At 40.5% G+C, this 21,835-nt stretch overlaps 1 protein-coding gene across 1 annotated transcript in view; it reads right to left on the bottom strand.

Annotated features, from left to right (window-relative positions):
- Positions 1 to 342: 342 nt before the first annotated feature.
- Positions 343 to 21,835, bottom strand: part of LOC102299773 (liprin-beta-1) — a 27,439-nt gene continuing 5,946 nt past the window's right edge. Inside the window, exons 2-25 of the mRNA XM_014333935.2 lie at positions 19,374 to 19,453; positions 17,315 to 17,520; positions 15,651 to 15,731; positions 14,567 to 14,680; positions 14,323 to 14,433; positions 12,186 to 12,278; positions 9,786 to 9,903; positions 8,476 to 8,537; positions 8,330 to 8,396; positions 7,659 to 7,777; positions 7,372 to 7,445; positions 6,511 to 6,565; positions 6,084 to 6,237; positions 5,132 to 5,267; positions 4,929 to 5,051; positions 4,614 to 4,764; positions 4,289 to 4,400; positions 4,126 to 4,214; positions 3,861 to 3,983; positions 3,642 to 3,767; positions 2,672 to 2,860; positions 1,747 to 1,905; positions 1,591 to 1,656; positions 343 to 1,502 (exon numbers count right to left, since the gene is read on the bottom strand). Of these exons, the coding sequence (XP_014189421.1) occupies positions 1,410 to 1,502; positions 1,591 to 1,656; positions 1,747 to 1,905; positions 2,672 to 2,860; positions 3,642 to 3,767; positions 3,861 to 3,983; positions 4,126 to 4,214; positions 4,289 to 4,400; positions 4,614 to 4,764; positions 4,929 to 5,051; positions 5,132 to 5,267; positions 6,084 to 6,237; positions 6,511 to 6,565; positions 7,372 to 7,445; positions 7,659 to 7,777; positions 8,330 to 8,396; positions 8,476 to 8,537; positions 9,786 to 9,903; positions 12,186 to 12,278; positions 14,323 to 14,433; positions 14,567 to 14,680; positions 15,651 to 15,731; positions 17,315 to 17,520; positions 19,374 to 19,437 (2,685 nt within the window). The 5' untranslated portion in view covers positions 19,438 to 19,453 and the 3' untranslated portion in view covers positions 343 to 1,409. The remainder of the gene's footprint in view (positions 1,503 to 1,590; positions 1,657 to 1,746; positions 1,906 to 2,671; positions 2,861 to 3,641; positions 3,768 to 3,860; positions 3,984 to 4,125; positions 4,215 to 4,288; positions 4,401 to 4,613; positions 4,765 to 4,928; positions 5,052 to 5,131; positions 5,268 to 6,083; positions 6,238 to 6,510; positions 6,566 to 7,371; positions 7,446 to 7,658; positions 7,778 to 8,329; positions 8,397 to 8,475; positions 8,538 to 9,785; positions 9,904 to 12,185; positions 12,279 to 14,322; positions 14,434 to 14,566; positions 14,681 to 15,650; positions 15,732 to 17,314; positions 17,521 to 19,373; positions 19,454 to 21,835) is intronic.

Consider the following 21,835-nt stretch of genomic DNA (forward strand, 5'->3'; position numbering starts at 1 on the left):
TGATTAAGTGAAGACACTTTCTGCAGGGAAAGAGAAATGCATTTATTAACAAAACATTTTAAAAACAGAATAAAACCACAAATGGTATGTGTGAGCAGAGATTTGTCCATTTTCTTTTAAGGAAAGATTGACTGCAGTCTGCATTGAGGCAGGGATCGGATGTTAATAGAGTTGAATATCCAGCCTTCCTGCAGGCTGCATTAAATTGTATCTGAAACAGAAGAGCTGGACACTCCAGTCAGCCAGGCGCTGATTAGCTTAGACTGTAAACAAGAGGAAGCAGCTGGCTCCCCAACTCACATGACCTTTATTTAAACTGTGCGAAAACAAAAATAAGCAGTAATTTTTATTTTTTAAAAAAGAATGTCCTTCTTTACTAAGCTAGTAGGCATGGGCATACACTGGCTAAAACATATTGGTCTCCAGGAACTATTCGAGTAGTCTTTGATGCTTACTCACTTTATCTAAAGTCATCTTTGGCTTTCTAAATTTCTCCCATTTGACAGTAACATCTAATCTCTCAGTCATTAATGTTTTTAGGTGTGCTTCTTCCGCTGGGAAAATATATATTAAGACTGAGAAGACCATTTGATATTAATGGGTTTTGTTTGTTTGTTTTTTTAAAAGACCATCCCTACTAGTTTAGTGGTGAACAGTGATTTCCTTGAGCCAGGTGTGCATGTTCCCCCATTCCCAGTCTATATATCACACGTTGTAGCTTAACAGTGCCCTCACGCTTCTCACTGATAGTGTAAGCACATATCTTAACATCCATAGATACTAGTAGCTTGATCTGTTATGAGGTGGTGGTGCTCACAGTAAAATGTTAACCCCAAAAAATAGCCACAGCACTTCGTCCAGCATTGGTGCCCCAGAGAGCCTGGATACAAATCAGGATTTGAAGAAAGTAATTTTTCAAAAAGCCTTCAGCTTGCACAACGCTCAACTGGGTCAAAATGCAATTCTGTGAGCACCACACACAAAAATGCTGCTCGCCCTGCCTCACTCGATTTCTGTGAGGCATCAATTTTAACATGTGTTCAAATAAAATCATAACCTTGAATTTAAGCACTTCTCACAAACAGAATCAGTGAACACAACTGAAGACAAGCACTTTCAAATACGGGCTGAAACACACAAAGTTTAAAATCACCGAATACTGAAAAACAAAGGCATGAGTGACAAAATTCATAAAGAGGTATGTTAATTTGAGAACACTTTGCATTTTCAGTTCACATGTTACATTTTGGACAGCTTCAATAAATATAGATTTGTACATGCAAAAGATGGAAATATGGTTAGTCTGACATGTTCTCTTACAAAAGCTGATCAGCGGTAGAGAGAGATGGACCACAGGATGAAGTTTGCACAGTTCGTTCTTTTTCCATGAAGCTTGCGGAGCTCTGATATCAGATGTTTGAGTTACTGTGCATTTCTGAGGGATCATACTCTGGAGGGCACGCCGACACTTCCCGGAAAAACACGTCATCCTTCAGCATGCTCTGAAACACAGGAGCACAGAACAGCGTTCAGTGTAGTCGATGGACAGCGTGTTCTGTGTGATCACACCGGAGCAGGTCAGCTTCTCACTGTCAGATTGTTGATTCCCTCAGAAAAGGCTCCTATCTGTCTGACGGTTCCTTCAGAGTCTTCCATCTGTGAAAAGTGACAGAATCAACTCAAATTCACTTAAAAACAAAACTAATTTATTGTGTTACAAATAAGTGTAACTGGGAAAGTGTGTACCTGTTCCAGGTGCTCAAGGTTATCCTCGTAGATCTGGGCGCTAGTCTGGAAGCTGCTGTTTTTTGGCATTTCCACATTCATGGGGCACACGTACTCCTCACCGTCGTCCTGACGTTTCTTCCTCAGAGTGCCAAAACCTCCAAACGACAAGCGCCTCGGCTGAAGGAGGATAAAGGACACAATTAGCAGATGGCCAGCTCGTAACATGAGCGTTTGCTGTATTTACTACAAGCCTCATTCACCTACACATCACATTTAACATTCACACTCCAATAAATGCATCAGGGAGAACTCAGGGTTCAGCATCTTGCCCAAGTATACTTCAGGCTAGAGGAGCTGGGGATTGAACTGCCGACCTTCCAAGTAGCAGACAAGCTCATTCATGTCCTGAGAAACAGCTACTTTATTTAAAAGTATTATTAGTGTTGGGAAACTCTACTGGGCTTAACGCTTTGATATTTATGGGAACAGAGCTTATTTACTTTCTCATTTAGATGCTTCTCTTTTAAAAGGTTTGCCGACCGTATGCAGGAGATTAATATAAAAGAGACTCTGGGAAAATGAAAGTACTGCTTATTTGATTTATGATCATGCTCTTAATTGCAAGTTTCACATCTTATATGAACATAAAAAAGACAAAGCATGTTATGCTTTAGGGCGTGGCTACTCTGTGATTGACAAGAGGCTACTAAGTGTGGAATAGCTTCAGTTTCACCATCCATGCTTTAAATACAGCCTGCTGTCCAAAGAGGTGAAAAAACACAGAAGTTCAGATCTGTAAGAATTGAGAGGCTTTTTTTTGCTAGGTTTACTTTTTTACTTTTGGTTTGCCAGTTTTGGTACCGCTGATCTGTTTGGAGTCTGCAATAATGATAAGTTCCTCTCTGTAGCAGGGAGGGTTCGTTGTGAAACAGCGTGCAGTTACCTTGACCTTGGCCGTTGCTGTGAGGACAATGTAGTCTGGGTTTTCCAGACAGTCCTGTTTGAGCCGCTGCGCTTCGGAGCCAATGAGCAGGTGGAAATGGGTGGCCAGGTGGCGTCTCAGCAGGGTTTTGTTGGGAGGAATGTTGAGCAGAAGGGCGAGTGCTTCCACATTGAATCGAGGCTCCAACACCTTCAGAACAGGCAGATGAAACATTGCGGTGCAAGGTCAAAAAAAATAAAAATGTATGTATGAATGACGCAGAGCAGCAGAGGGGACTTAATCATTATTATTTGTTAAAAGACAGAAGCTTAAAGTCAGAAATGTAGGCAGTTCACCGTGTGCTCTTTGCTAGTGAAGTAATAAACAGACAGCCTGACATGTAAATGATTGCAGTTGCTTTAAAGACAGTTCACCTCAATTATGTCCCTGTCGTGAAGTCTTTCCCTTTGCTTTGAGTAGTCTGGTATAGGAATTATTTTCCGATGCAGTTATGCAAAGTATATCACAAGAAAGAATCAATTCTCCTGCGATGAAATGCACAAACTAATGAGACTGAAGGCATCTAAACATTTATGACGTCCCTCTCAGCTGAGCTGTAAGCGTTTCCTTTTAGTTTGTCGGTTCTTAGATACTAGAAAGAAAATAGTTCCTACATGAAACTGCTCTTACTTAGGTTTGTGGGTTCTTTTTCCCAGTAACCTTTTAATAACGACTGCCAAGTTTCTTTGAATGCATTTTCTGCACACTGAGCACCAAAGCCGGCTCCATTTAGTGTGATTATATAAAAGAAATATGCAGCACCAGTGACTTGAGGAAAAATGATCTTAGGTGGAACAGCTTATTCAAACCTGATGAAGGCACTGCTTTTTCAGCTCTTTACAGTTTCCGTTACACATTTTGTGACCTCTAATTTGCAGTTTCCACAGTTTATTCTGTCTCCTGTGTTTATTTGTGTGTATATAATGCTCACCATCAGCCCTCCGTGAACACCACTCCCCCTCAGGTTGGGGGCATATTCCGCCAGGTCCACGGAGCGGAGCCACTCCATCACTCTGTGGTTGGTCCACTGCGAGATCTCTGCTGGTGTGACGTTGCTCTGGACGACGAGGGAATAAAATTAATAATTAAATTTTAAAAATGACGGGTTTAAAGCAAAAGACAAGGTTGGGTTGGGACTTCTGCGTGATACCTCATCAGAGGGACGGCGTCTGAGACAGTTGGGGTCGTAAGAGTTGAGGCGGAGGACCTGGATGGCCCTCTTGATGCTGAGGTGATGGAGAACACTGCCAACCTTCAGAGACAGCAGGTCCTCCTGGGATAACAACAAAGAGTTACCACCTACACACGTCACCTGTCGAATGACTTATTCACACAAAAATCAGACAGAATATTAAAGAACAGCTATTTTTGAACTTTTTAATAAGAGTAAATCTAAAAGCTCTGACTGAGCTCACCACTGTCATGTAGTGCAGCGTGCGTCCATCAATTCGAGCCTCATCAAAGTGACTTTTGTACTGCGGGAGACCGATGTCATCCAGCCATCCTGAAAACAAACAGCCTGTTTGAATCAAAGCTAATGGAGATGATACGTGCAGGCCGTGAGACGACGGCACTCACTCGTCACCCAGTTGTGGTCTAGTTTGCCCTTCAGATCTTCTTCTTCTGATCCGACAGCCTGCAGGGCCAGCTGCAGCTTCTTCCTGTGCAGAGGGTGCTTCACACCCAGCTCCTGAAACATAGTGTGACGTTTATTCTGCCTGTTTTAGTAGAAACTTAGCAAATCGTGTAATTCACATGAAGTGGCATAATTACAGACTTGTTTCTTCATTTATTCTTTAAAATATATATATATAGGTTTATAAGCACTAAAAGTATAAAGATAAAAAAAGAAGATATGAAGATGTATACATAGACAACATGTTTCTACTGCTGTCACCGTTACCTTCTCTAAGTCATGCTGTGATGCTTGCAGTAATGTTTGTCCTGATTTGATCCAGCTCTGACCCTGCGCGACATAAAACCCGAGGCCCTGCTCATGAAGCCACGCACAAACTTCCTCTTTGCTCCACCGTGAGAAAGGAAGATCAACAGCACTGAGAGGAGAGAGGACGAACATCAGTAAACAGCATTCTTAAAACCCTCAAATGGGAAAAACACTTTGTAGTTTTGCCCTTATATGCAGCAGTTAATAATTAATACAATAACGGTTTACTTATTTTATAATTAAGATGTTCTAAAACGGTTTTTGAACGCCTACATTTGTTTGGTGTCGCGTGACCAGCCGAGTCTGGGGCCGGCTGTAGCTCTGACTCCACCCCTTCTGAACTCCATCTCGGCTGCATCGTCAAGGTTGAAGGAGGTAGAGTGGCTCCTCTTTAACCTGCATCGCAATTACGTTAGAAATGATCAAAGATACATTTCCTCCAGCTCAAACACCGACGACGCGTCACTGAGTCTTACCTGCCAAAGAATCTCTTGAACCCTTTGGACTTCTTTTTGGTTTCGGGTGAGGACGTTGGAGGAGATTTATCGTGGGATTTCCGTGGAGGAGCACCGGCCAAGTCGAGGTGCTCTGTGCCTTTGTGCGCCGTCTCAGCTGTGAAAGTCAATTACACATGTGAGACTATACAAGCTGGAGCAAGCATGGATGACCCACCACCATGAGCACAGAGATTCCAGAGATCTCTGGATTCAAACAGGACGAAATCAACACAAACTGGAGAAGCATCACACATGCAAACATCTACTCATTTACAAAGTAGTAATGCAAAAGAAATGTAACCTGGAAAAACACTAAAAACGGCATAATTGCAGATGGTTTAATGTCGTGGATAAAAGACAACTGGATATTTTTGTGATAACTTTGATAGAAACACGTCAGAGTAAGCTGCAAGCAAATGGTTGAGAGAAGAAAAAAAGAAATCCGAATAAAGAATAGCCTTTAGTGGTTTCCAACTTTTCTTGCAACTCAGTCTGGTTTTATCTCTTCAGATCTTTGAGATATAAATATTGAAACAGTGAAAGAGAAAACAATTATATTTATAAACTCATAAACATAAGATGTCATGAACAACAGCAACAAAAAAGTTGGGAAACACTCATTTTTTAGGAGAGTGTTTCTATGAAAGACCAGCATGACAAGGATTCATGTAAGATAAATGTTTACATTGTCGTGTCATTGCTGGCTTCAGTGCATCCAGCTGTCTCACCCACAGCTGCCATGCTGCAGGCCAAAAAGCCACTCTGCTTCACTGTACCTAACACAGGTGCACTGGCACTCCGGGTGCGATCTTCACAATTTACAGAGCCATGAAGGAAACATGAACATAAGTAATAAAATAAAAAACACACACATAAACAAATACAGGGAAAAAAAAAAATCAAATGCCTTCTACAAGATGGCAAAGCTCACCGAGGTTCGGGGCGCTGCCCGTCTGCTTGCCTCCACGTAGTTTGAAGAAGCCCCGGCCAAATGAAGCGCGGGCTTTCTTGGTACCAAAATTCCCCTCGCTTGTGGCGTTTCCTTTAGTTGGAGAAGAAGAACTACGTCCTGTTTTATTTAGGCCCTATGAGGAGGGGAAAAAACGTAGAGACAGAAGAATTAAAGCACAAATCACCACTAGGTGTCAGAGGAGGACAAGCTTACACAGAGGACCCTGTGACTGGTCCTAATCATTCATAACAAGGAGGGTCTAACTCTACTACTTAGTACAAAATGTTTAAAAAAAAAAGGAAATAGTAATGAGTATTTTTGATATAACAATAGAATATATTATTATAGAAATAATAAGTATAACAGTAGAATCAGCCAGAGCACATCAGAGATAGCCTTGTCTTACTTGATCAGTGCTGCTGGTTCCAGCTGAGCTGCTTGGTTCTGGGATGTCTAAGGTACTGAAATCACAACAATGAGAATTCAGGCCTCAAGCACAGGCTAAAAAAATGGTTTAATAATCTAGAAATGTTCTTAACATCAAGTAGAAGTAACATTACATAATTAAAAGTGTTAAGAAAAATCAACCAAAAGAAAGGAAAAAATGAAATTTGTGCAGTACAATGCATTAAATTACTATTCTGCTAACCAGCAATTAGCAGCAATTGTTTCACAGAGTCATTTAAATGCGATGTACCTAAAAATTGTTCTGCTTAAAGCCTTTGCTCACTCAAAGTACACCCACACAGGCGTTTTCACATTGGTCCCTTGATTAGACCTTTTATGTCGGCACAAATCTTCGACTCTACTCAGTCCTGTTGTTAATGCTGTGCGGTACAAATTTCACCTTTATTCTTGTTACTGGTAGGGAAACCTGTGTAGCCTCAGATTCCCAACACAGCCATAATAACCTTTACTAACCTCAAAAGTCTAATCACACCGAGGTCTAACGCAGGGATGAAAGAAATTAACTCAAACGACTGAATAATTTCAGCGACAACAGCAAACACTTAACTTTTACACTTTGATGCTGCGTCCCTAAAAGCAAACAGCATCGCCAACACACCACCTTTAGACAATCTAAATTTATTCAAGCTGATGTTTCGCTGATTAGAGAAAGGTTAAAGTTCCCAGACATCACCTAGAAGTAGACTGATATTTGTGCACAAAATGTAAATTACTTCATTTGACCCGTGAAACTAAATAAAGCAGAAAAAGAACGATGTCTTTTAATTACAGCAATCACATGTGGAAGCTTGAGTTTTACCTTCCGGCTGCCTGAAGCTGTCGCTCTCTGTCCAGTTCGTTCATTTCAGAGAGCACCGCTATGCATGGAACAGACTGAGACAACAGATAAAAGCATAATGAAGCAAAAACACTTTCCTAAAGCAGAGCATGCACCGACATCAACAAACAGAACAGCAAGAACCAAAGCTCTGAATTCCTGGCAGAAACAATTTCAGAGTGGGAGGCCAAAACTGAGTTTTTATAAAGGAAGTCCACAGTCTGGGGTTCATCCTGTGTCAGAACTGTTTTGATAGAGGTTGTGTTTACCTCGCCCAAGCTCCTTCCTGCCTCCCCCTCCAACTCCACAGTGACCTGATCAACCTCCATGGCTGCAGAGACCGAGGGATCATCTGGGATATCGTGGTAGTCATCTTCATTCAGCTTCTCTGAGAGAGCAGTGAGGGCAGTCAGCGGGGACACCATAAAGCACAAACCCACCAACATCAGTCTTACCTTTTCAAAGTTCATTGGCAGTGTTAAAAGCATTCCAACATTGTGGATAAAAGTACAAGAAAACAGGGCTTTTGACAGTCAAACGGGCGGTGTTGGGGTGTTTTTTGCACTTGAGTTACACATACTTTGACAGTGAGAGAAAATGTATTTTTAACGGCAACACAAAGTCCTGCAGCTCTATGAAAATAATCATGGATAGAAACCGAAAGGAAGCTTTGTGAAGTACACCAGAGTTTTTTAGCAATTATTATTCAAAAGAGAAGATGCCTTTTTCTACCGCCAGCAGGTTTTGGGGGTCAAAAACTGTCTCTCTTAAAATGGAGAATTAGGTGTTTTACATGTTTATTTTGAACACTTTAAGAACCAAAAGGAGCTAAAAATATGTTTTAAATCCAGCTTTGACTCAGTGCAGAAGTAGTTTTAACAACAAAACTATAAATATCAATGTGAGTAAATTTGAAATTTACGAGGTTAGATTTTCTGACCTCTGACCAGCTCCTGCACCTTTTTGCACTTTTTAAGGGACTCCTCCAGCTCTTTAATCCTTCGTTCCTGGAGACAGACACACATTATGTCATTGCAATGATGACTCCAAGTGAGTTAAAGCTGCTGCTGACGCACTGCGCACTACCTTCTCATCGTTCTCTGACGTCAGCGACTCTAAAACCCTCTTCATCTTCAACATTTCAGTATCTGGAGAAAGGAGAAGAAAAAAGATGCTTTATACTTGTGAACATTTAAACATCAGCGCCTGCGGGCTCTGAAAGCAGCCAACAGAAACCAGAAATAACGAAGCCACTGGGGCACAGTGTACTGGTCAGAAGGGCTCTTGTTTCAGCTTGCAATGATCTCTTGATTTAGTTATCGCTACAGATTAACACAGGGTCTGTGTCTGTTTTTTCAAGCAACACCACACAATTAAATGTGCCCCCCCCAGCCATTTGATAACGTAATCCAAACCTAATGAACTCCTAAAAAAATGTGCACAGGCTGATATGTTGTATAATTTCTTGCATTCTTCACCACCAGCAGCCAAACCAGCGTAGTGCGGCTGCTGACCCACAGACATAAAGAACAGCAAAACAGGCAGATCTAGCAGCTGAAGAGCAGGATTATTCCCTCGGGCGAGGTTGTGTCAGATCTGGTTTGGAGGGCAAATGTTGGGCTGGCCAGAGGCACCACTTAAAATTACAATATGTAAGACTTCTAGCCTGTGCTGGGCAAACAAACAATTTAAAACACCATTAATAACTTTTTAGGGTGAAACTCTGGCGTCTTCACTGTTTGTCCTACTGCTCTGAAGAGTTCAAGCTCTGTGTGTGAGCATCATTTACTCCACTTAAATGTCTCAACTTAAGAAAAGCCTGTTGCTCATCAAATCACCTTCGCCTCGAATCTTGTGCCAGCAAAGTCTGCAAGTTTCCCAATTGCACGTTAACCGAGTTCCTCACTTATTGTTCTAGTCTGCTTCATTTCTAACTTCTGATGGATTTCTTGTGCCTCTATGCTGAGATGGCTGAAGACAAAACAAAAGGCTTCCTGTCTTTAGATTTTACTGCACAGAACATGTTTACAGGCAGGCCAGCATGACAGAAGCACAACATTCCTCCATCAGAGTGGATAAGATAAGGTCAATTGTGGGGGTGGAAGGAGTAAGATAGTGATGTGTTTGGTATGGATCATACAGACAGACAGATAGGGAGTTAAAAAACTAAAATCAGGTTCAAATTACCTCAGACTGTCTGTGAAATGTAAGATACTTAAAAAGAAGAAGAAATGGAGAAATCCAGACAAAAGCTGTGTGATATTTGTCTGGTAAGGCTTCTGAAGGTGGATATAGTGTTGCTGGAATGGAAAATGTCTATTTTTCTAATCCTCAAGCCAATTTTGGAACTGAAGTGCATGAAATAGAACATGACAGTTATTAAAAACAGCTCCCACCTCTTTCTGCCCCCTCAGCTCTGTTGTGGCTCTCCACCTTCAGTCTGCCCTCATCCTTCAACTTCTGCAGCTCCAACTCTCGCTCCTCCAGCTGCCTCTGCAGAAGCTGCAGCTCCTCCTATAATGAGGGTTGACAAAGCCATAATTTATCTGCAGCATTTAATACTAGGAAGCAGAGAAAAGCATCTAATGCTGGAAAGAAAGGTATGCTTAAGTTAAATTATCAGAGGCACAGCAACTTTAGGGTGACTCTTAAGCAACAAATTGTTTCAAAAATGATGCCTGAGAGCTGCATGCAATTAAAATGTGATTTAGCTTGCTATAGATCATGAGTTATTAGGAGTGCATTCACTTTGATTAACAGGTGGGTGCCACTGGCTGTCTGCATAACATCGCTTACAACAATACGAATCGCTGCTAGATTGGTTAGCAAGATTATTGTCTAACTAGTCTTTAGAAAATATAGCGTCTCTGCATTGGTCCTGTGCACACCCTACAGATAGCTTCACAGATCATCGTCTACATGCTGTATCCGTTTCCCATCACCAGGGGGCAGTGTCACAAATACATAATCCATGGCCTACTCTTGCTTGTGCTACTGTTGGTCTTGCCAGCCACAAAGAAAAGAAAAGCTATAACATACGAGGAGCTGAAGAAGAAGAATGTTAAACAAGTAAAGTTTTCTCTGCAGCCACTTTATTCTGTATGCTTTTTTACCTTAGCGGGAGACTGTTTTAAGGTTGTCCCGTTTGTGGTGAACTGCGCTGTGACTTACCATATACAGCAGTGGTCCCCAACCCCCGGGCCTCGGACCGGTACCGGTCCGTGAGTCGTTTGGTACCAGGCCACGAGAGTTGAGGCTCAGGTGTGAAATGTATAGTTTTCAGGGTTTTTAATCAGTTTTCAGCGTTATTTTGTTATCGTTTACTCGGTTTTCCTGGGTCTTTTCACGTGTGTTATGAATAAACCTTTTTTTCCCGTACTGGTACTAGTTTTATTTTGTTGTATTTATCCGTGACACCTTAAAGGCCGGTCCATGAAAACATTGTCGGGCATAAACCGGTCCGTGGCGCAAAAAAGGTTGGAGACCGCTGATATACAGCATCATCCACATGAAGCTACATACTACTGGGTTATTTGAGGACTGCACAAAGCGTGTGTAGATAGTTTGCAAATCTCGTTGCGCAGGCAAATAACTCTGCAGAGACAACCACTGCACCAGAAATTTGCATTTAGCCGATTACCTTAAACCTAATGTTCTCATCCAAGTGGGCTCCCATCTGGCTTCCAAAAACAAGGTCAGTCAGGTTGCTGACCTTGGTCTTCAAAAACCGTAGCTTACTGACCCGTTGAGTGAGGTCAGAGCGGCAAGTCCACCCTTTATCTACAGTCTATGTATAGACTAGACTAAAGTACTAATGAAGCCCCTTGAAAATACGTGTACACATTAATGTCATATGACTTGAGACAGTCTTGTTTTTCAACTATTGCCTCTATCAGATGAATATTTACATAAGTTCAATGATTTGAAATACGACAACTAAATACCTGCAAAATAAATGAAACTCTGACGTTTCTCCATAGAAACGTGTCCAAATTCACATGCTCAGGTAAACTAAATGTTATATGTAGAATAAGTGGAGAGCTGCGTTACCAAAACACTGCAAACACACTGTGGCACAAGTGATGTGATTCAGCGCAAACTCAAGCTAATCAACAAATTGCATAACAGTCAGCATGCAGACTAGTATCTGACACAAAAACTACTAATTAAAAACTCAACTACTTTAATATAGAAAATTTACAAGATGTGCAGATTTATAAATGGAGAAATACCACCCTCCTACTCAAAAGAAAAAACAAAAACAAAAAACAACACTTGCTGATTAGCAATGCTTCGGTCAACATTATTTTGCTCTACAGGTGTAGAGAACAAAAAGTTAATACAGGATTTTAGTACTGGTGGAAGCACTTACAGCAAGTGTGGTGAAAATCAGGAAATCAGTGCGCAGCAGTGAAGGAGGAGAGCAGGCTTAGAGGATCTTAAGGGCCAGAAAGGAGAAAAAAGAAAAAAAAAAAGAAAAAAAAAGGGGGGGCGGGGGGGTGGGGCTGGAGATTAAACCTTCACCTCAAGTCCAGTTAACCGACCAGTGTTCCACTTTGGACGCTTGACAGATTAACATGTTGCAGTAAGATGTTAACATAACAGAAGAAATAAAAAGCGGAAGCCAAATAGAAGAGGGGTGGAAAAGAAGAATAAACAGAGAAAAATGTCACGGGGAAAATCAGAAGGATTTAAACATGTAATGATGCATTTCAAAAGATTAAAACATATTCAGATTATGGTTATGGTCAATTACAAAGCCGTTTGCTGAATGGATGTGAACTACAGACACTCACTTTGGTAGCTTTGAGTTTCTTCTCACACTGCACTCTTTGATTCTCTATATCAGTAACCCTGAACCGCAGGTCCGTCACTTCCTGGTACAAGCCCTGGGGAGGAAAACAGAACTCCCATTAACCGCTAAACTCTGATACAAACCTGAACTGGAGAGCTTCGTGGAGACTGTGCGTGGGAGAGATGTCTGTTTTTTTTTCTCCCCTTCTTCAGCAGAAGGAACATTCTTGCCAAAGGCATCAACATTATTTTCAGACTGATGTCTCTCAGGAGGGAATGAGGTGCTCAGTCTACACATGGAGACAAATCCTAGACTTAAGGGAAGGGTCACGGTTAATTAATGTGAAACTCCTTTTATCCCAATCAGCAACAGTGTAGGAGGCCTGGGAAACTGACTTTAAATGCAATGGGTATTTACTTTTTTTGTGATTGTAAACCCTTCATTTTTCAAGGAGGACTGTTGTTGGTACACAGAAAATATTTGATTACTTCTTGTTTATATCATCTTCATTTGTATTGAGAACAGGGTTTGGGATTTCAGAGAAAATGTGACTTTAAAACCGTCTCACTCAGCTAATATCATGAAAAGTATAACAGCGCAAAGCCTGTTCGGACCAAGTAGAACCAAGTTTATTTTGTTGTACCCACAATTTACAGATGCCCCCTAAACAAGATTTGGTACTTGTCTGTGACTGTTAAACTTAAGGAGTCCATTAATGTCATGAACTTCCTTTGAAAGACCTGAAACTGACAAACCGAAACACGCTGCTGCACTTCCTCAAGTCTCCACCAATGCACCTCCCAAATTTAAAGTGGATGCGATGAACAGCAGGGTGAGAGAGAAGAACATACAAATATAGTGATTTCTATATTTGTGTCACAACTTCAAACAGTAAGATATTCTACATTTTGTGTGGCTATTGTTTTAGCATTTTCATCATGTTGATGTACAAGAAGGTTATTGGTTTTGGTAGCATTTGTGCGCATACGTGTCATCATTCTGTTTGTAAACATGTTAGCTTGAAGTTTGAATGAATTGAAGGTCTTCTTCTCAAACTGCACACTAATACCCATTATAGATTACCTGCTGCTGCATAATGTTAGTGTAGTCAAAGCAAACATCTGTCATGCTACCCTTGTTTGATTTTTACTGTACTACAAACTTCTTAAAGTAGGCTCAAATGAATATATACAAAATACAATACCATTGCCTTAAAAGCAGAAACTGCCCAGACAGTGAATTTTCTTGGGGGAGGTTTGCACACTCTCAGCACTTGTTTGGAGTATGTGTTGCTGTACTGTTCTCTGTTATTCTTGGCATATAGTGTCTGAAAGAATTAGCTGCTATTGGTTGCAGTTTACACTGTAACAAAAGGAGTGCACAGAAAATTAACTGGACGCATTTTGATTCTGGATATTTATAAGGAAAATAGGCCCAGCAAATACTGACTAATAGTGTTACAGAATATATCAATATAAATCTAAATTTTTACTAATCATTTACACTCGCCTGGTGTTACGGAGCCCAAAGAAAAAGAAAAGGAGTTCCCCTTTAGATATGTTTTAATCAAATCATCATAATGCTTGACACAAACTTTTCTCGTTAGAAAGAATAGGTTTGTTTGGTTTGATAATATGAAGTGAGATTTTGAATGTGTCAAAAAGCTGCTCAAAGTAACATTATAAGGTCATGAAAACTAGGACAGACAAGACGGCCAATCAGGGTTTTCATTTAAAGCTAAACGGCACCAAAAACGGGGGGAAAAAATTTATATCCTTTTACTGCGTGGAAAGTACACATAATATATCCCAGCTTCTGAGAACAGTGTATGGAAAGCTTTTTAGCCTGTGAGAGTGGAGAAAGGGAGTATGGGTGGGTGGGGGTTATTTTGGCAGGAAACAGCTGCTGGAGCACAAGGACTGTTTAAATATCTTCTGTAACCCTTAAAGAAGTTCACGTTGCACCACATGACAGATCTCAGTCCAGCCGAGTGAGGCCGACCTTTGTGACTTTAAAACAATAAGTCGGTGGCTGCCAGGATTCAGAGTCGCACGGCACATTAGACGAGGTGCAGGTGCATCTGAGAATTAGAATGCGTGCTTCTTTTTACAGCCTACATTTCGAGGAAGGTGCTCTACCTCATTGCCTCTGTGATTTCTCTCCACAGTAGATAGCTTCAGCTTCAGGCTGGACACCTCGGTCATAAGCTCCAGCTTCTGGGTCTCCAGTGCTGTCCGGTTCAAAAGCTCCTGTGGAGCAACATTCACATGCAGTAAAGGCTGCACTATTACCAGGAAAGAAGAAAGTTTCAAAATGGGTGGTCTCGGCTATCTCAAACCACCGTTAACTGGCATTCAATGCAAGTATAGAAAGAGCCCTTACCTGCTGAAGAAGCTGCTCAGTAGCATTGAGTTTCTCGCGATGTTGCTCAAGACAGCTGTCTAGATCTCGAATCTTTTCACCTTGCACCTCCACCTGGTCTGTTAAAACGCTTACCTAGACAATAGTGAAACATGTTTTATGACCTTTAAAGCACAGAGACATTAGTTTGACATTTTGGGGGAATATGCTTATGTACTTTCTTGCAGAGAGTCAGTGTGGTGGTCAACACTATTCTCATGTGTCTCTGTGTGGAAAATATGTAACTACATCCAGCAGGCAGAGAGTTTCGCTCAACACCGAGGCTGGAAATTGGGGGAGGAACAGCTGGCTCTGTCTAAAAGGTAACCAAATCTGACTACTAACTGATAAATCACACAAAAAACAAAAGAAAACTATTTGTTTAATGAACTTGGCAACTTCTTTGACTCATAACTATCTGTCTGGCCAAGAAAAAGCTCTGAAATGTAATCAGCTCTAATATCAAATATTATCCATGGATGGATTTCAAGTGAGTCACAATCATGAGCACTTGAGTAAGGCGTTTTCAATTTAACACTTTCTGCCAAAGTAGCCTGTTGAACATTCATGTCACATATTCGATCTTGATTTTGTTCTATGAACATCCCTCAAAGACACAGTGTCATTTTATTTGAGACCTCCTCTAGCATTAATGTAGTTGCCACAAAGTATATTTTATGTAAACAGTCTTAAATGCCTGCACAGATTTGCCTAGCAGTTAAAATAAAGGTTACAACTATTGGAGGAAAAAATAGACATATTTGGGCCTGTACTAACAGAACCGAGCACATGAATTCATAAAAGAAGCAATTTTTAGTGCACATGCAGCGACACTGTGGCTTAAAATAAGAATGGAGAAATAATAATTTGTTCCCTTCCACCAGATTTCTTCCAAATCTATTGTTTAATTTTGGCAACATGCTGCAAGCTTACAAAAAGAACTGAAAGCGTGCCTTTGATCCCACTAATAACACAAGTGCTAATAGCCACAATAACACTTAATTGCACATTCAAGACAAATTGCTCGGCTGTTTTGCAGCCGTGACAGAGAGCTTTGCTCACGCACCTGAAGAATGAGACACTCTTTGTCACTCTCAAGTCGTGACAGACGCTCTTGGGCGACTGCTTCGGAGCTGTGGACGTTGGTCTGAAATAAGAGATGATACAAGGGGATCTGTATTGTTTGAGCAAACAGCTGCATTTGCAATGCAAGATAAATAAGGCTTTAAGTTAATGTTTCTTGAAATATAAGAGCTCATAAAATCGGGAGATGGTATATAAATTATGTTGAAATGTAGATCTGCCTGGGAGAAGCAAACTAAAATACACAGCTCTGAGCTACATGGATATCCTAATGGATAAACTACACACTGTTTTCTTGTATAAACATAACTCACAGTCACATGGTTTTCCCTTGAAGGAATGAATTGATACGTGTTTAAAGACTTTCAGGAAAATGTGACGGTCATCAGTGCTCTCACATGAAAGTGATTTCAGAATTGAATGAAAAGCAAACTTTTTCTCAAATATCACAAATGGAGAGACGAGGGAGCGAAGGAAGAAAAACATGAGCCTCACACCGAGTCAGCATGAGTTTTTATGATGGAAACTATTTGCAGGGAGGCTCCTATAGAAACTCCATCATTCACACACCCTGTCAAAACATTACTTCTAGTATAAACAAAGTCACAGTAAAGGCAAAGGAGCACAATCAAGAGATGAAAAGCATAGAGGATAATTCACCCCAGGCTAAATCTGCGCTGTGCAAAGATACGCACCATGCACAAAGTGACGGGTTTTTCTCATTTCTGCACACAAAATAAATACATAAATAAAAAATATCAAACGACGGCCTTTAGGTTTGCAGCAACTCTCTCTGCTCAGGAAAGCAAGAAAAGAAGAGCAGATTTTCATTTCCTCATACTTATCCACATGTAATCCTCAGGTGAATCAACTGCATTTGATGCAAAACTAGGAGCAAATGGATCCAACAAGAAAGCAATAAACTCAAAATGACCTCAACAGGTTAAGATGCAATTGAGATAGATGATGAAAAAGTCTCTTCAAGGGGCATATATAACCTTTATTACTCCCAAATGTAACTGCAAGCCGTGACCAAAGATGTATGCCACCTCTCTAAAAGGCTGGGTTTATATTGAGCTCATTTCCACATCAAAGTAGACTCCTTCTTGATCACTTTCAGCACGGATGCAGTCTTTTAAAACTCCTAATCTGAGCACTTGCATATCCAGTGACGCAAGCTGGAACTTCAGAGATCAGGACAAAGTCACAGGAAGACAAACCTGGCTAGTAGGGCTTGTAGCGAACAAGAGATTGTAGTGGCCAAAAAAAGGGAGTGACCTCCCTTAGACTTACAGCAACTCTACAACTCTATACGTTAAAAAAAATAAAATAAAATTATAAAGCATGCCTTTGACCTGAGTCACGCCCTCTGATCTTTGACAGAGGCAGTGAACCAACTATGTGTTAGTCCATGTATGGAACCAAAGATACGGCTTCCATCACCTCAATCTATGACATAACTTCATAAACCTCATGGAGCAGCAAGGGGTCCACTCACTGATCTAAAAACAGCAATCACACTGACAGGGGTCCAGAGGTGTGCAAGGAGAAGTCTTCATTAGAAATTCACGACACTTTTCGATCACACTTCAACCTAAAAGACCAGACAAAGAAATCTAGAGAGAACCCTACACGGGGTCTTTTTACCATTCGTCCGTGCAGCCACTCCGCCAGACCCTCTGCAGTGGAATCAGGAATCTGACACCGCAGGTTGTCCCTCTCATCATTATCCATCAGCTCCAGGGCTGCTCGCAAATCCTCCAGCAAGTGAAGGACCCGAAGGCCACCGAGGAAAGGCGATGTGGGAGACTGGCAGTCAAACAGCCCGTTGGAGTAGTCCATGGCCTTGGAGCCTGGCGAAGTGCAGGGGGAGGATTTAGATACATATAGAGGTTGTTATGAAATCTACATTTGTCTTTGATCTGCAGGAGTGGTGGAATCATGATGAATAGCTTGTGAACTCATACTTTCATACAGCTGCATATTCCAATTTTTTTTTTTCTTTTCAATCATTAAAAACTGCTATTGCCTTTGTTACTGCATTGATTCCTTTAAACAATCACCAACATATCAGTCTGTAAACACCAAATACATCAAACTAGATTACAGCATTTATATAGCTTGTTTTGGGGTTGATAATCTTTGTTACAGTATGTACAGTGCAAAATATTATTTAATATGAGTTATGGACTTTGCGTTTTGTTGCATTCACTAAATGGCAAGAACTCCAGGTCAGCGGTAAAAAGAATATAAATAAGATTTAACTTGTGGTGCATAAACAAACTAAAGCTCCTTTTAACTGCTTTAAATTAATTACTGCATAGCTGTGCACATTTCTTATGTATCAGTTCTTTTTCTATGATGTAACAAGATTAAACAAAACGTCTATAATGAATTTTCACAAGAGCATATGTACAGAACAGGGGTATTCGATTATGCTAACGATTATTTTGTCATTAAGAATATGATTTGGAAAAAAAATATTTATTAAAGTTCAAGAAAAAAAATCCTTGTCTTTTCATTAATTCCATGAAATTGAATTATTTTTAAAAAAAAAAAGATAAAAGAAAAAAAGAAGTTTAGTGAGGTGACTGGCATGGAGTGAATTAGAGGCGTGAAGTGTGCTAAAAGGTCAAACATAGGAGCAGTTTTGGAAAACAATTAAGTAAATGATTCATTTTTCATCTCAATTAACTTCTTATCTTGCCAAAATTTTAACAGAATTTAAAATTTGATTAACTGCACAACCCCAACACAGACACCATTTTTAATGACAGTTAAAAATGGTTGTTGCAGCTCAGAGCTGTTACAGTTGCAGCTCTTCACATCCTTCATAGAACATTTTAATTGGGGTCTCCATCAAATTCTCAAAGACCATTATGTTCGTTTAAATAGCTCACATGGTTTTCCCTCTGAAGCCATTTTCCTCCTACTCAAGTAAACATTTCAGCAAATTAAAGCATCATAACAACTGTTAGGTACTTTCTTGGATACTTTAATGCCGACGTGGCGAGAATACCACGATCATGCAAACATACTGAGCAAACAATATTTGTATGGTGTCCATCAGACAAAATATAAGATAACAAAGACAATTAAATCTCTCTGTATAAGTGGCAACTGCATTTTATTTGGAAGCAAATGCGGCACCATCCCAACTGATTTCAAGTGCATGATGTTCCCACCAAGCATGGCTTCCCCCACAGTAGCAGAGCATGAGGGCTTGATGATGCCTGTGGTTTCTGCGGAAACAGTGGGGACGGGGTGATATCATGTGATCAGCCGTCTCGTTCCCATTGGAAAGGTCAGTGCTATAATTACACACATCAGTGGAAAAGTAGGGACTCAAAAACTGAAGCCTGGTCTGCTCATCTGCAGCAGCACAAATATACAGAGTGCAGCCAAAAGCTCGCAAGCAAGAGGTTTATATTCCAAACTCACAGAGCTTGAATAATCATTAGTTTCCATCACGGCAGGGACAATGGAAACAGACCACTAAAAGCATGGTTTCAGCTGTATTTCAGACTCATGTATATTCAGAAGGTTTACATTAAACTGCAGGTAAAAGTGGTAAAGTTATTGTCCGCTAGACTCTGTATTTGCAATTTAATGATTTCCAGATGTGAGCAGACCCTCATAGCTTACCATGCCCACTTGAAAAAGTGCTATTCCCAGGTCTTAGAGTCCAAATGTTCACTGTGGTTACCTGCTATGATCCCATCCATTTGCTCCAAGGCTGCTGCCAACATCTCGCTAGCGTCAGACATCATCTTGTGTTCAATTGTTCTGAAAGAGAAGACAAGCATAAGAAAAAAGGGAAACTCCATAAAGGATCTTGGCCGGAACTAAAAGGCATTAAAATATACTTCAAAATCAAATCACTGCCAAATATGGTGTCTGCAGCTATGCCTGCAGTAGTCTTTTTTATGTTATCAGTTCACAAACAGACTTTGATCGTTGTAAGACAGAAAAGATTGAAAAGTGGCCATCCCCCAAACTGCTGGAGTATTGCACATGAGGTAAAAGTATTGCCATTACTGCGTAAAAGCTCTTCAACTTTTCATCAAAGCAACTATTCAAACTGGATCTGGCTAAATAGATGTTTAACAGCACTCAACTACAACTTCTAAATACACCGTGTGATGAGATGGTGTTTCATGCCCACATGAAACCACATATCACATCATCAATAGCCACTAAGACAACAGCACCGACAGCTTCTCTTCACAGAATTCAGAAATTTAATGACACTAGTGCAGTGTTTATTTGGATAATGTTACAAATTTTCTGGAGCTACAGTTTACAAATGTTCCCTGAAAGCATCAGGGTTGGCCTTATGTCAGTGTTTGGAAAAACGCTTAGGTGTAAGCACACACTCATTGAATGTGTGTGCAATTGTGCTTGTTCAAAAAGTGATTGTGTGATGGGCAGACTTAACTCCAGCTCTTGAGAGCTACTCTTCCAAAAGAAATTTTAAATGAAGGACTGGTTTGTCACAGCAAACCAAAGACTGAACAGATTAAACATCTGAAGTCATCTTTGTTGGAAACAGTTTGTTTTTAAAAACAATCTAAATGATTAAAAATGATTACACTGGCAAACTTGTAACTTTGGTTTTAGAGTTAAAGTGAGAATCAGAATCAGGCTAACGAGGGTATGGATGAATGTCTAGCATTTGTTTGGCTACTTTGATGGCTAAAAATGAGGTTACAAAGAAAGTCCCTCCCCCTCCCCCCCCAAAAAAAAAAAAAAAAGATGGCTAAATGTTGTTAATTGGTAAAAGATTTAGACTGCAGGCAAGTGAGTTCGACCCAATTCTCTCAAGTGCTCTTTTTATACAGAAAATATGTTACTGACCCATTGCCAATTAACTTAATTAGCACCAAAAGGTTCCTCCAGCTGTTTCTCTTTAGTACTACTTACTCTTCCAGCCGTTTGCTGTCCCTGCCCCAAGTTTTGTGTTTTAATATGTTGCTGCATTCAAATGATAATGAGAATTTTTTTTCTTCATAAAAGAGTAAAATGCCTCAGTTTAAACAACCAGTGTTTTAAAATGCTGTATTTGGGATAAAATATGGATTTTTAGGCATTCCATACGTTTTTATATAATAGTCCACATTACGATATGTCGTGTTGTTTGACATTGCATTAAAAACAATGTGGGCATACACTGGCCCTTTTCTTGTGCAACCATCACTCCTAATGTTACCCAGTAACAGTTTTTAAAATATAGCTGATGTAACACGCTGGACTAGCTGGACATGTTTTCAACCAAGAATGTCAGTATTCCCTAAAATGCCAGGTCTCAAAGTCTACTGTGGTGAAAACACTGGAACTTGGTGGGAGGGATGTTTTGATCCAAAACAGGACTGGAGAGCCACTTCCTAAGAGTAGGCAGACAAATTTGCAAACTGTTCATGCCACGTCTAAACAACTAAAATTAACATGTCCAGTAAAGAAAAGCAAGACAACAACAGTAAACTGCCATTTCTGGTGAATCAGGCAATTCCCTAAAGAGTCCTTTACATATATTTTTGATGCCACCCTTGTCCCTGTTGTAGTTACTGGTAAGGAAATTGCACTGTTGATGCACAATAGCCTGTTTTGAACCAGAAAGCCTGCCTGTATGCATGCATTTACATTTCCACTTGAAAAAGAAATTATTATTAAGTTATCACTAATCTTGTTACACTAAAAGGTCTCATTCTTCCTTTTCAAATGACTGCTGCATCAAATTACCCTTGCAGTCGGCGACACAAAAAAACGAAAAAAAAAAAAAAAAAACTGGCTGCCTCAGAGACAAAAAACAAAGTGATTTCCAGGACTTATTATCCAGAAGCCCTTATTTCCGGCGAGTGGGCAGTCACGAGTGCTCATGGCCAGGCTCCTCTCTAAAATAATGGCACTATTCTCCCAGGGGTCTCAGGCCTTGTAGCTCCGGCATGCTCGGCATTTCAAACTTCCATAACAAAGTTGGACAATATACCCATGACCAGTGGATTCAAACACTTATCACATGTCTCTCTTTTACTTGCACTGGCCACTTATCGCTTCAAACAAAATCTGATTTAGAGGAACTGAAATAGTAAACAATATGGCACAGAGAGCCCAGCTGTCCGACATAAAAACAGTAACCCCACTTGTTCAGACATCGCATAGGGGAGGGGG

The sequence above is a fragment of the Haplochromis burtoni genome, unplaced genomic scaffold (assembly GCF_018398535.1).
Source record: "Haplochromis burtoni strain Fernald_Lab_line unplaced genomic scaffold, NCSU_Asbu1 Contig_49, whole genome shotgun sequence".
Classification (NCBI taxonomy): Eukaryota; Metazoa; Chordata; class Actinopteri; order Cichliformes; family Cichlidae; genus Haplochromis; species Haplochromis burtoni.